This window comes from Capricornis sumatraensis, chromosome 17, assembly GCF_032405125.1.
Source record: "Capricornis sumatraensis isolate serow.1 chromosome 17, serow.2, whole genome shotgun sequence".
NCBI classification, from domain to species: domain Eukaryota; kingdom Metazoa; phylum Chordata; class Mammalia; order Artiodactyla; family Bovidae; genus Capricornis; species Capricornis sumatraensis.
In genome coordinates, this window is record NC_091085.1 from 64,401,571 (window position 1) to 64,416,038 (window position 14,468).

Consider the following 14,468-nt stretch of genomic DNA (forward strand, 5'->3'; position numbering starts at 1 on the left):
CCCACCTACCTGGGTGTCTGAAGCTGAAGATCTGCCCACTGCAGGGATGCTTTCTGGAGGGGCTGCCTACTTGCTGTCCTTTTCAGCTGGTTGCAAGGAACAGAGCCTCGTCTCTGCTAGCTCAGCACGAGGAACTGTCTCTTGGAAGGACTGGGCATGGGGCAATAAGAGAAAGAGGAATCCTGGTGAAGGAGCTTAGGCTCATGAAACTGGACGTAGAGGACAGACTTGTGCTCAGGTCAGCAGCTCAGAGCCCCAGCAAGACCATGGCTCACTGTTCTGGTCCTCCATCAGGACAGTGGTCGGCTACTCTTTGTGGGTCCCCTCTGGTCTGTTACTGTTGACTGTTTTCCTCATCCTCTGCTCTCATCTTTTCTCCCCATCTTCACTTCTGCAGTGTAGAAGCACTCCTGCTCCTTGTTACCTCAGCTGATCTGTTTTCTGGCCTGTCGTGGCTCCTCTGTCCCCTTCAGCCTCATCTCCTCTCCACCTTTGCTCTGCTTTCTGCTATTATTCCTCTTGGACCCACTCATCTGTTTATTCCAGGTATCATAGGTCATTAAGCAGCTGCTGTGATGCCCTGACTTTTGGTCCTGAGTTGGGAATGGGCTTTGGAGGTCACAAGACAAGGCTGTTTAGGAGACTCTGTTGGGTTGGAAGTGGAGAAGGGCATGGCAACCCACTCCAGTATTCTTGCCTGAAGAATTCCATGGACAGAGGAGCCTGGCAGGCTACAGTCCATCGGGTTGCAAAGAGTCAGACACGACTGAGCGACTAACACTACTACTGCTACTTTTGGGTTGGAGTGGGGGACAGTTTCCATGGGAGAGAGAGTAATTATTACTGCCATGTCAAAGTCAGTGCACAGCTGGTCGAAGGGGAACCTGGGAAGCGAACATGTTTCGTTTGATTCTCAGAGTCAGATGTGAGTTCTCATTACTTGGTTCAGCCTTCTGTTTCTGCTTCTGGGCTGGAGATGGGGACCTGGGCCACTGACTCTCTGTATGACTCCAGCACATTGCCCCGGTGACTGAGTCTCAGCGTCCCCACCTACAACATGAAGTGGGGGGCTGGATGGTTTCTGAAGGATGTTTCCACATTTTAGCTGCACTCAGAAAGAGGGATTACACCATTAGCCCTTCCCTGCATGATCTGAGAAGGTCTGAATTTCCCTCTGATAGAAGACGACCTCCTATTGGGACACAGATCTGGGTCTGGCCCAAGGAAGGAGTTTCCCCTCCCATTTAGCTATTCTGCTGGGGAATGTGGGCACTGTGTGCACTTTTCTCTTCTGCTGATTCTGTTGATTCACACCAGCCCTGAGCCTCAGATATGAAAGAGACTGAATTTCTGCCTTAACTGTTTTCCTCCATAAAGACAACTTCTCCTTGCCTCCCTCTCTTTATCTCACCTTCCCTCCTTCCTTCCTTTCCATTCACTGATACATGTAACACTTACTAGCCACGTCTTATGGTTTTGTTTCTGTGCTAAGTTTTGCAGATTCCAAGATAAATAAGGCACAGTCTAGTAGGAGGACATAAACCTTTTCTCCCCACCCCCTTCTCCTTATCCATCCCTCTTTTCATTTCTATTTTCCTTCCTCTAGCACACATTTTTCAAGGGACCACAGTGGGAATAGGGAGCTTCTAGCCTTGAGGACAAAGACAGACAAGCAAGCTGAGAAGTGATGGTGTTGAAGCAACAGCAGAAGCCAAGACCAGTACTAGAGCAAGCTAGTACCAGGCAGGGCCATTCCCAGGAGGAGGAATGTGCTGACCTGGTTGGTTGAGTGGGAGGTGAGGGGAGCTTCTCGGAGGAGGGGCAATCTGAGCTGCATTTGATGAGCTGCATTTTGAAGAAAGAGCAGGCATCTTCCAGGCTGACTGGGGCAAAGCTGGGAAGATAGTGTTAGTCACTCAGTCGTGTCTAACTCTTTGCGAACTGTAGGCATCTTCCAGGCCAACTGGAACAAGGCTGGGAAGATAGTGTTAGTCACTCAGTCGTGTCCAACTCTTTGTAAACTCATGGACTGTAGCCTTCCAAGCTCTTCTGTCCATGGAATTCTCCAGGCAAGAATACTGGAGTGGGTACCCATTCCCTTCTCTAAGAGATCTTCCGGATCCAGGGATTAAACACAGGTCTCCTGCATTGTAGGCAGATTCTCTACCATCTGAGCCACCAGAGAAGCCCGTTCCAAGCAGAAATAATAACATCTCCCAAGCCTTGGAGATGTGAGATAGCCTGGTTTGTGTTGGCAACTGTGGGCCATTTGATGTGACTATGGCAGTCGTTGTAGGAATGAGAGAAGAGGAAGTGATGCAAGCCCAAGTCCAGCCTGAATGTGTGCATCAAGAACCAGCATTTTCATTTAAACATGCTCTGTCATTTGAGCCTGATCTGTATGCCTAGCAGGACACTGTTTTTAGCACAAACCTTTATGCTTTTTAAATAAGGCTAATGTGTTTTTGCAGAGCAGCTATGGAAACTTCTTTGCCCATCTATGAGTAGAAGTTCAAAGAAGAGAGTCTTGCTAGGATGGATAGATGCCTGACTTTCATTTCCCTTTATCCCTCTACTGACACAATCAGTCGCTGACTTCCTCTGAAAACTTCCTATGCCCCCTTTGACTGTGTGGTAGCTTCACAGCCCAGCCACATAAAACCTAGCCCACATGTCACTGCCTTATTTTTCCTTACATTAACCAGTCTGTTGCCAGGAACATGTAATTACCATTAGGTAAATTAGAATGGAGTAAGAAGCCTGGCCTCCTGATACCTTGCTATTAAAATCAGATCAGAATTACCTCCAAGGTGGTCTTACTTGGAAGGTGGCTGGAATGAACTAGAGCATGACCGTGCCTGGAATAGGACTCTGTCCAGGGCATGTTTGTAGTTGCTTGATCCACAGGAGCCACAGAGGGTGACAACCTACCTGTCCTTCAGTGGATGGTTGATTAGATAAACTGGGTACATCCGTATCATGAAATATCACTCAGCAACAAAAAGGAACAATCCATTGCTGCATGAAGTAACTTGCATGAATCTCCAGAGAACCATCCTGAGTGAAAAAAAGCCAATCCAAAAAGATTACGTACTGTATGGTTCAATTTATAGAACATTCTTGAAATGACATTATAGCAATGAAGACTAGATTAGTGGTGCCGGGGGTAAAAGATGGGAGGGAGGGGTTGTGAGGAGAGAGAAGGAAATGGGTGTAGTTAGAACAGGACAGCATGAGGGATCCTTCTGGTAATGGAAACGTTCTGTATCTCGACTGTATCAATTCAGTGTCTGGCTTGTGATTTCATTGTACCCTAGTTTTGCAAGATGTTATCATTGGCAAAAACTAAATAAGAATGCATTGTTGTTGTTCAGTCACTAAGTCATATCTGACTCTGCGACCGCATGGACTGCAGCACACCAGGCTTCCCTGTCCTTCACTACCTCCCAGAATTTGCTCAAACACATGTCCATTGAGTCGGTGATGCCATCCAACCATCTCATCCTCTGTTGCCCCCTTCTCCTCCTGCCCTTAATCTTTCCCAGCATCAGGATCTTTTCCAGTGAGTTGGCTCTTCGCATCAGGTGACCAAAGTATTGGAGCTTCAGCATCAGTCCTTCCAATGAATAGTCAGGGTTGATTTCCTTTAGGACTGATTGATCTCCTTGCAGTCCAGGGGACTCTCAACAGTCTTCTGCAGCACCACAGTTGGAAAGCATCAATTTTTCATCACTCAGCTTTCTCTATGGTCCAGCTCTCACATCCGTACATAACTACTGGAAAAAGCACGGCTTTGACTGGGATACCTTAAAACTGCATGCAAATTTGCAGTTATCTCAAATTGAAAGCTTAATTGCAAAAATAAGTGCTGTCACAAATATAATTGCTTTCATTTATTGGTAACAAAATGCCTTATCCCAGTGCTAGGGATTTAGGTACATACATCACCTTAAACTTCACAACAGAGCTGCACAGTGGGTGTTCTCAGCCCACATGAAGGGCAAGGAGAGACTGAAGCTCACAGTGGGGAAGTCACTGATGTGGAGGCAGTATGACCTCATGGGAGTGGAATGACCTCTGGGAAAGGGGCATGCACAACCCGGTTGAGCGCCCACTGGGCCTCCAGACGAGGAATGTCTATTCCCCACCCCCGACCCTCCACCCTTCTATGCTCGTTGGTATTTGCTATACTGACTCTGGAGTTTGGCAGGTAAACACACCTGTTGACAAAATCAGATCACACAAAACCATCCTTGGGTACCTGGAGCTATGCTGAGTGGTGGAGCTCTGAGTGATTCAGGGACCAAATTATCCATGTGCTGTGAGTGAACAGGTTAAGGTACTCCTGAAAATGCTTAGCTCTGCCGACTTTGAGAGGTAGGAACCTCTTTCCTGGGATGCTGAGGTTTGCTAGTATTCCCATTTTACAGAGGGCAAAACTGAGGAATGGTGAGGTTAGGCATTTTGTTCAGAATGCATGGGGAAGTGGTGGCTATGTTCCCCTTTCCCTCACTTGGAATTCTGCTCTTATTACTTTCCTGGGGCTGCAGAAACAAATTATTGCAAACTGGGTAGCTGAGACAAAACCCATCACAGTCTGGGGGCCAGGAGCCTGAGGTCAAGGTGTCAAGCGGGGTTGGCTCCTTAGGAAACTCCACGGGAGAATCCATTCCATGCCCCTCCCCTAACCTTCGGTGGCTCCAGCAGTCCTTGGCATTTCTTGGCTTCTAGAAGCCTGTCTTCACAGCACCATTCCCTCTGTGTGTCTTTCCTTTCCTATTTTTCATAAAGACACTTGACATGGGAGTTTATGCACCCCACCCCACCCCAAATCCAGGATGGTCCCATCACAATTAGGTCACATACTAAGGTTCTGAGTAGACATGTCTTGGAGAGGAGACAGTATTCAGCCCACTGCATGGATACTGGCCCCACCCTGACCAGCGCCATTCTGAGGATGTGCACATGGATTCTGTCTTCATCTTGGCTTTAGAACAGTTTCAAGGGCCAGAGGAGGCTGTGCTGGTTCCAAACGAGATGCGAGCAAAGATGCTGCAGGCTGGCTCTCGCACTCTCTCTTGAGCTGTCAGGCTGTTGATTCTTTAATAAAACACTCGGGAGGAGAGGCGTTAGGATGGGAAGAGCTCTCTGGGCACCTCGGCAAGGGACTTTCCAAAATCAAAGAGGCCCGAGGAGTGTGGCTATCGCCCGCCTGGCTTTCATTACGTGGTAACCTTTCAGCCCGGGCTCCAGGCAGTGGGCAGGAACTTGACTCAAGAGATTGCATTCCACAGCTGGATGCAACCCAGTGAGGGGTGTGGGGAGGCAGGTGGGACTTTGTGGGGGGCGGGTGTCTGGCGGTTGAGGAGGAGGCACCGAGGATGCGGAGGGGGTGGTCTTCCCCAGCAGCTCAGCCTCACTGCTGCAGTGTCTCCGCCTCTCTGCCTGCCCCTGCCCCCACCCTGCCCTGTTTTCTTTCTTCAGGACCACATCCCTGTTCCTTACCAGCCGGACTCCAGCAGCAACCCCTCGTCCACGACATCCTCCACGCCCTCCTCGCCAGCACCCCCACTCCCGCCCAGCGCCACGCCGCCTTCTCCCCTACACCCTTCTCCACAGTGCACAAGGCAGCAGAAGAATTTCAACCTGCCAGGTACCTTCTGTGCATGGGAGGTCACGGGGTGAGAAGTCGGGTTCGTTCCGGAGCCGTGTCCAGGCCAGTCCGCGTGAAGGGTGATAGGCTGGAAGCGTATGGATCAAGCCTTACTGTATGCAGGGCAACTGCTGCATAGTCCCTTATGTGACCTTTAGAGCAGCCACGAGGTAAGTAGGATCAGCTTCATTTTACAGATGAGGAAACCGAGGCTCAGAAGGTGAGGGGACTCTCAGAGACTCTGTCTTTTGGGAAGCAGCAGCCCGGGGTCTCTACCTAAGTCTGAGTCACAGGGGGAGCCATCTGCTCTGAAGCTAGACATTGCCTTCAGTGCAAAATCCCTGGTGGGCCGATGGCTAAGACTCCATACTCCCAGTGTCGGGAGCCTGGGTTCAAACCCTGGTCAGGGAACTGGATTCCACATGCTGCAACTAAGTGTTTGCACACTGAAAGCTAATGATCCCGCATGCCCCAATGAAGATTGAAGGTCTAAGAACTCAGACCTAGGGCTGCCAAAATAAAGAAGAGCTAAATCAGTTGAAACTGGCAGTGGGATCCTGTGCCAAGGACCTCAGGGCTCACACACCTGAGCAAGGCTGCATTCTGAGTCTGCGCAGACATCAAGACAGGGCTCCACAAGAGCGAGCTGGCGTCCAGGAGTCAATAGCCAGCTCTCTCATGTCCCTGCCCTGTGACCTCTGGCTTCAGTTTTCATACCTCTGAGAGGATGCAGGTGGACAAGAGGACCCCAAAGGGTCTTCCAGCTCACAAACTCCAGGGCACTCCGCCACTGACCTGAGACCGTGTGCTGGGCTATGAGACCATGGAGAAGCCCTCGTGTGCAGTGTTCTGGCTTCTTGGACTTACGAAAGGGATCTTTCTCAGCTCTCAGGTGAGGCAGACCTGAGTGTCTTCCCACCCCTTCCGGGGCTCAGCCCAGCCCACCTCCTGTTCTCCGACCACAAGGACACTTCCAGCTCAGCCATATTTGTAGCACCATAGCTGACTTCAAGACAGAGGCTGGCGGGATGAGGTCTGGTTTGATGAGTTGGGACCAAAGTCTAGCTCTATGTTGTTCACTATGGTACAGACTAGTCACTATGCCTATTTAAATTTAAATGAATTAAAAATAAATATAATTAAAATTTTAATTCCTTGGTCATGCTTGCCACATTCCAAGTGCTTGAGAGCCACTTGTGGCTAGTGGCCACCTTGTTGGGCAGCACAGGTGTAGACCATTTCCCACCATTGCAGAAAGTTCCACTGGACAGTGCTGGTCTAGGGGTTGGTTTCCCCTTTAGCCAGAGAGCTTCCTCACAGGGGGAAAGGAAGAAACCCCAGGTCCTCAGTAACAGGTCACACCTCCAAGCCTACCCAGCTGTGAGAGAATATCTGGGAAACAGATAAAGACTCAGCCCCACATTTGGGCAACACCCAGATACATCCACCCGTTGAGCATAAGCTGCTCATGTCAACGTGCCCACACCGCTTTGATCTGGGCTGTGTCCGAAGGGATAGAGTGTGTCTTAAAGACTTGCATCATGGGGAATTTTTTGGTTAAGTCCAGTCCCAAGGCAGCCTCATACCTGTGGTGTGAGGGCCCCTCACCTGGCAGCCAGCGAGGACCATAACGGGAATCATCAGCTGGAACCGTCTCAGTAAGTGCCTCCAGGTCAACCAGGCAACAGTGCCCAGCGTCTCCATAGACCGAGGGTTCCCACCAGCACCCCCAGCCATTTCCACTTCCCTGGAAGGAAGCGAATGGGAAAAAAGCCCTTTGACCCCCCCTTCACCCCTTTGACCCCTCCCCCCTCAATCTCAGCAGGGAAGAGTCTGGATGCTCTCCTAGAGCTGTTCCACCCCTCACCCAAGATATTCGCTTCAGGGCTATTTTCCCTGTAACCATTTGCTGCTTGTTTACAGACAGGGGGCTGGCAAAGGACCTCTTAAGGGGGAACCGTACATCAAAGCACCAGCACTCTTTTATCTCTAGGAGACTCTGCTGGCATCTTGAGTCGCCAGGGGTGGTCCCTGTTTCCTTCATCCCTTTAGTCAGAGCCCTGGGGAGGGGTCTTGACCAAATTGCTCTGCTAGCCTTCCAGCGGGTCTGCGTCTACTCCATGGCAGGTCCCAATAGTGCCCTGACCCTCTTTGGGGAGTGGACTAATGGGTCCTCTGGGTGAAGGCGCTTTAGAACAGCAGTGTGAGCTCTGGAACTGGGCTAAGCTAAGCTAAGTCACTTCAGTCGTGTCTGACTCTGTGTGACCCCATAGATGGCAGCCTACTGGGATTCTCCAGGCAAGAACACTGGAGTAAGTTGCCATTTCCTTCTCCAATGCATGAAAGTGAAAAGGGAAAGTGAAGTCGCTCAGTCATGTCCGACTCTTCACGACCCCATGGACTGCAGCCTATCAGGCTCCTCCATCCATGGGATTTTCCAGGCAAGAGTACTGCCTGGGTTCAAATCCCAGCTCCATCACTTAATATCTATGTGCTGTTGAGCAAACTATTGACCTCTCTGTGCCCCTGTTTCCTCATCTGTACAATGGGGATAATAATAGCACCTACTTTGTAGAACCCTCAAAGGGCTCAACATTACCATACATGTGCAAAGCTTAGCAGAGCACCTGTCTCGTCCAAGAGCTAACCGAAGGTGAGCTACTTTCATCATTATTAGATTAAACACAGGATTAGCAAATTACAGTGGCTACCAGTGCTAAGTAATATACCCTAACCAGAATTGTGGAAATAAAGATGAGGTCCCCAGATACCCTGAAATTGAGAGTAGGAATTAAATTAAACTTTTAGGGGAGGTAATTTGGCATTGTCAGTGTTTCAAATGTACATTCCCTGGACCAGCAGTATCACTTCTAAGAATTTATACACAGAAGTGTTTGCACAGGGATCTATAACGATTTTTTTTGGTAGCAGTGAAAAATCTGGACTCAACCCAAATGCCCATCAGGAGGGGAGTGTTTGAATACACTGTAATATATCTGTATAACCAAATACTCAGCTGCCCTTGAAAAGAATGAAGTAGCTCTTTGTAAATATCCTGGACATGGGAAGAAATCCATAATATCTTTTAAGTGGAAAATAAGTGATTTGCAAAAGCACTGGTATAATAGCATCCTATTTGTTGTAAAATGATTTAATGTATTTCCATGTCTATATATTTATACGTGTGTGTGTATGTATTTGTATATGCAGACAAATGTCTGCAGGACTTCATGGCAGGTGTTCTTTCTAAGAAGAGGAATTTTATTTTATGAACTTCTGTAGTGTATATAATAGCAAGAAACATGCATCCATTTTATAATTGAATAATAACAATAAAATGCAGTGTTGGCATAGAAAACAAAATAGGACGCTTCCCTGGTGGCCCAGAGGTTAAAGCGTCTGCCTGCAATGCTGGAGACCTGGGTTCAATCCCTGGGTTGGGAAGATCCCCTGGGGAAGGAAATGGCAACCCACCCCTATATTCTTGCCTGGAGAATACCATGGACGGAGGAGCCTGGTGGGCTACAGTCCACCAGGTTGCAAAGAGTCGGACACGACTGAGCAACTTCACTTTCACCCTCTAGAAGGACAGTCAGACCTTCCCGCTGCCTGCCTAGGCGGTTTTGGCAAAATTCCTCCAGGGTGACAGACATGTATTCTGTTCACACAAGGCCCCGGTCACCTGTTACATACTCCAGACTGTGAGTCTCTGTTGATGGGAAAGGAGCTTTGGCTCTGATTTCTTGCCAGATATTGAGTTTTCTGAAGATAATTCACGCTAACACTCTGGCACTGGTTACTCTAGAACATTCTTTTTGAAAAGAGACCGTGTGGTTACAGGCATTTGGCTCAACTGTTAACCTCAGGGCCCGTGAAGGACACCCTTCACAGAATCTGGGATTGTGCTCTGCTGGTTGGGTGGACCCCCTTGCTCTTTGCCACTCCCTTCAGAATCTTGGTGCCATGTTGGACATGGCACAGTGAAGGGTGGAGGGCTTCGTTTGGATCCCAGATTTGCCCTCTCCCACCTCTATGGCCCTGAATATGGCACTGACTCTGTTTAGGCCTCAGTTTGTCATCTGTAAAATGGTTCTGACCTGCCTGTTTGTATGACATTTGCTGTGGGAAGGTACATGAAGGGACTTTGTAAGGGACTGTTGTATGGGTTCCTCAGGCTAAAATGTTCAAACGCCTTCTTCCTTTGGAGTAACCTGGTGCCGTGTTTAGTGTCTCCTCCATCAGAAAGTCAGCTCCATGACACTAGGAAACTCATCTACTTCACCTACCCCTACACCCAAAGCCCAGCCCAGTGCCGACTGCTGAAGGCACTAATTAAATGTTTGTTGAGGGAATGAACGAGTGAACAAGTGACTTGAGGCTCGTTTACCTCCCAGAACTGCGGGTTCTTTTTCTTTAAACAGTCTCTGGCCCTGAATTCCATCCATTCATTTCTTTAATGGATGTTTACTGAGCATCCACTATATACCAGGTACTGTTTGAGGCACTGGGTAAGGAGCAAGGCATACATCAGATGTGCCCTGTATGAGTTGACTGTTGCCACTGTAACAAATTGCCATGAGCTTAGTGGCTCGAAGCAGCAGAAGTTTATAACTCTACAGTTAAGGAGTCAGAAGTCCAAAGTCAGTTTCACTGGGCTCAATATCAGGGTGTCTGAAGAGCTGGTTTCTTTAGGAGGTTCTAGGAAAGAATCCATTCCCTTGCCTTTTCCTAGCTCCTCAAGGGCCGCTTGCGTGCCTTTACTCATGGCCCTACCTCTGTCCAACCTCTGCTTCCGTTATCACATCTCCTCTGATCCTCTGACTTGGATCCTCCTGCCTCCCTCTCATAAGGACCCTTGTGATTATACTCAAGGTTCACCCAGGGAATCTAGAATAATCCCCTTATCTCAGGATCCTCACCTTAAACATATGCAAAGTCCCCTCGGTCATGTAAGGTAACATATTCCCGGGTTCCTAAGACTAGGATGCGGACGTCTTGGGAATGGAGTTGGGGGGAAAGGGCCTTGTTCTGCCTGTCACGGTCTCTGCCCTCATTGAGTTTATAGCTTAGTGGAAGAGACAGGTGTTAGCCTAGCAAACAGACACACGAAAACAGGATTTTAAATTGTGGTGAGTGCTGTGAGGAGAGAACAGTGCTATGAGCAAAGTCAAGAGGCTGAAACGTCAGAGGCAGCTGAAGGCAGGAGGGAAGTTGTTCAGGCAGACAGAGGGGAGCACGTGTAAAGGCCCTGTTACCAGAAAGAGCTGGAAACTTGTGACTGATGGCTCAGAGTGCCCATAACCAAGGCACCAGACAAGGCTCCGAGCTGCAGGGCTGAGGCCTGGTGGGGCCTTGCAGGGAACTGCATGGTTTAGGCAGGGGATAATGTGATCTTTCCACCTTCCTTCTAGAGCCTTTCTTTCAGATGGCCACTGAGGCTGCTCCTGAGGAGTCCATAGGGAGGGAATGTGGCTTTGAGAGTGGAAGAGCCTTCAAAGTGGCCTGTTTGTCTCTCTGACCTCTGGTCACCTGCAACCTCTCAGTTCCCGAACCCTCTTTGATACCAGACAGCCAGGAGCCACTCAGAGTCATCAGCTGCCCCTGCTTCTCTCTGGTGTCCATCATCAGCAAGAACAGGCGGGGTTCACAGCACCCTTTCCCTCCTCTGGCCGAGACTCTCGCCCTTTCAGTCATCAGGAGCGAGCTGTCCTCAGGCCACGGAGGGGTCCTGGCAGGAGTCGGAGGCTGTGTGTGGAGGCATTTGCCGGGTGTCCCATTGCTGGACACCTGTCCCTTCTCAGAGTGACACCCATTCCCCATCACCAGCCCCGCCTCTTTAAAAGAATGTTTAACTGCCAGCTAACCTTTTCTGCAGACACTGAATCCCCAGTTCCAGTTGGGGAGGGAAGAAATAAGCTAAGTCTCTTGAGAATCCCAGGTAGTTTTTCTTTTTTAATTTTAGTCCTGTTGACTAATAAAATGTCCACATGCAATGAGAAAAAACCTAAGTTATCTAATGGAAGAAGGGTCCCTGACATCACGGAGGTCAGATTTCTTTTAAAGCTGTGTTCTGTAACCTTGAACGAGTTGCTGCCCAAACTGGGTACTTTGTTTTCCAGAATTAGAAAAATGCATCCATTTGGGTTCCAGCTAGCTAAGATATTTGGGGGATTGCTGTGCTAAAAGAGACTTGAGTAATTTAACAAACATGAGCAGCTCACTCACTGGGTGCAAGGCTCAAAGCCAGGTGCTTGGATCCTGAGTACCAGAACTTGCTGTCCATTCTGGGATGGGGGTGAGGTTTATAAACCAGTTCCACCCTCAGGGCCAGCTCACGACTGAGTTGTTTCAAACTCTCTGTCTATGAATTATAAAGCATTCTTGTCTATTAGTTAAGAGAACTTAGATAACAGCTTATGCATCGCGTTAACCCTGATTCTGCATCGTCCCTGAGCTCTTATCTCATGTAATGATGAGCTCAGCCCTATGTAGGAGAGATTATTATTGGTCCTCATTTCACATATCTGGAAACTGAGACTTGGAGAGAGATGCCCAAACTTTCACAGGCAATCAAAGGAGGAACACAGATTCAACCCTACAGAATTGGGTTCTGGATTCCACGTTTGGAGCCACTGTACTGATTCTTGGTGAGCCAGCTTGTCCCTGAATGGATAAATCTGTTTCTGGAAGTGTATCCACCAGCTCAGACTCGTATCTGATCCCATCCCTGCTCACTGCCTTTACTTGAGGATATAAAACTCTGTGTGACCTGTCTCCTGCCCCTGACATCCCTCTTGGACCCCGATCCAGGTTCTTCACCCCACTGGAGCAGTGATAACACTGGAAACCTTGGGGATGTCTGGAACAACTGGCCTCCAGTGAACAGACGGAAAGTAAAATGAATTCTAGGAAAATCAGCAGTAAATCTGAGGAATTTTCTTTTATATTATCTTTCCTTAGATACAGAAATTTGTGCCTTTGCTAGGCAGGATAATGGTCTCATCCTGGGTCCTGTGAATACGTTACTTTACACACCTAAAGGAACTTTGCCGCTGTTACTGAATTAAGGATCTTGAAGTGGAAAGATTACCCTGGATTGTCTGGGTGGATTCTAAACACAGTCATGAGGATCTTTTATAAGAGGGAGACCAGGCGGTCAAAGACAGTAGAAGGCAACGTCAGGTTGGAAGCAGCAACTAGGGTGATGGGGGCGTGAGCCAAGAAATGGAGGTAGATTCTCCAGCTGGAAAAGCCAAGGAGAAAGTTCTCCTTTGGAGCCTCCAGAAAGAACAAGCCACCTATGACTGTTTTCAGGCTCCTGACCTTCAGAATTCTAAGAGGATAAATTTGTGTTAAGCCATCGCATTTACAGTAATTTGTCACAGCAGCAATAAGAAAACCAATACAATGCTCAGTGCAGAAAATTAGGAAAACATGAGAAACACATAGACCACCTTCACCCGGTGCTCCTGGCCCTATCCCCAACTTCTGGCAGTCCCAAATCTGATCTCTGCTTCTGTGAGTTTGATTGTTTTTTAGATTCTGCATATAAGTGAGATTGTACTATTTATCTTTCTCCATCTGACTTATTTTACTTAGCATGGTATCCTCGAGGTCCATCCCTTCTGTCACAAACAGCAATGGCAAGATTTCATTCTTCATCATGGCTGAATAGTATTCAATTGTATATGTGTGTGTGTGTGTGTGTGTGTGTATGTGTGTGTGTGTGTATATATATATATACACACACACACATATTTTCCTTATCCATGTGTCTATCGATGGGCACTTAGGTTATTTCCGTACCTTTGGATGCTGATTTCTTTTCCTTCAGATATATACCCAGAAGTGCAATTGCTGGATCATCTGGTAGTTCTCATTTTTACTTTTTTAGGAGCTGCCTACTATTTTCCACAGGGGCTGCACCAATTTACATTCCCACCAAGGGTGCACAAGGGTTTCCTTTTCTTTACATCTTTACCAATATTTGTCATTTCTTGTCTGTTTTGATAATAGGCATCCAAACTGTGAGGTGATACATTATTGTGGTCATAAAGGATTTTCTTAAACCACTATAATCACTCTGCCAGAAGGGAGAAAATTAATTCCCTTACGTTAGATTATAGATTAGAGGCTTTCTCTCTCTACGTGTGTGTCTTTATGGGTTTAACAAAGATGAGATTGTGCTCAGGATGGCTCTCCAAGGTGGGGTGCTCTGTCTTTAGGGAGTTTCAATGGGAGGTTTGGCTTGAGTATTTCTGGATTCTTTACACATGTTCTCAGTCCCTTAGAATTCGGGGTGTCTGCAGAAGTCTGGAAACTGTCAGGGGTGGGCAGAGGACCACAGGGTGGCTACAGGAGCCCCATTTGTTACCTGAAGGGCCAGCTCCGGGGCAGCACTCACTGTGGTATTTTCTTTCTTTTGCAAGCGTCCCACTACTACAAATACAGGCAGCAGTTCATCTTCCCAGGTGAGTTTCCTGTGAGCTCGGTTTCTTCCAAGCGAGCCCACTGAGACGTGGCAGCTGCTGTGAGGGGACAGAGGTGAATGTTGCTGGGGTGGACGAGCCCAAAGAGGATCAGGTGGAACCACCCAGACCACAGGCTAGTGACTGGCTGTGGAGGCGGAGGGTAAAAAGGATGGGTAGTCCAAGGATTCAGTGGCACCAACGTGGTCCCAAAGCACAAATAGAAAGGCCTGAGTGGGTGGTCTGCAGTGCAAGGATGGGAAAGGGTGGGGAAGGGTCCAGAACCGCTTGGTGGAGGAGAGATGGTCAAAGAGGCTGGAGTTGGGCATGGGACACATGAAACCAAG

At 48.4% G+C, this 14,468-nt stretch overlaps 1 protein-coding gene across 1 annotated transcript in view; it reads left to right on the top strand.

The window, feature by feature from the left end:
• The window catches only part of KSR2 (kinase suppressor of ras 2), a 439,453-nt gene that overhangs the window by 358,417 nt on the left and 66,568 nt on the right, over window positions 1–14,468 (top strand). Inside the window, exons 10-11 of the mRNA XM_068990000.1 lie at window positions 5,485–5,653; window positions 14,083–14,124. Coding sequence (XP_068846101.1) covers window positions 5,485–5,653; window positions 14,083–14,124 — 211 coding nt within the window. The remainder of the gene's footprint in view (window positions 1–5,484; window positions 5,654–14,082; window positions 14,125–14,468) is intronic.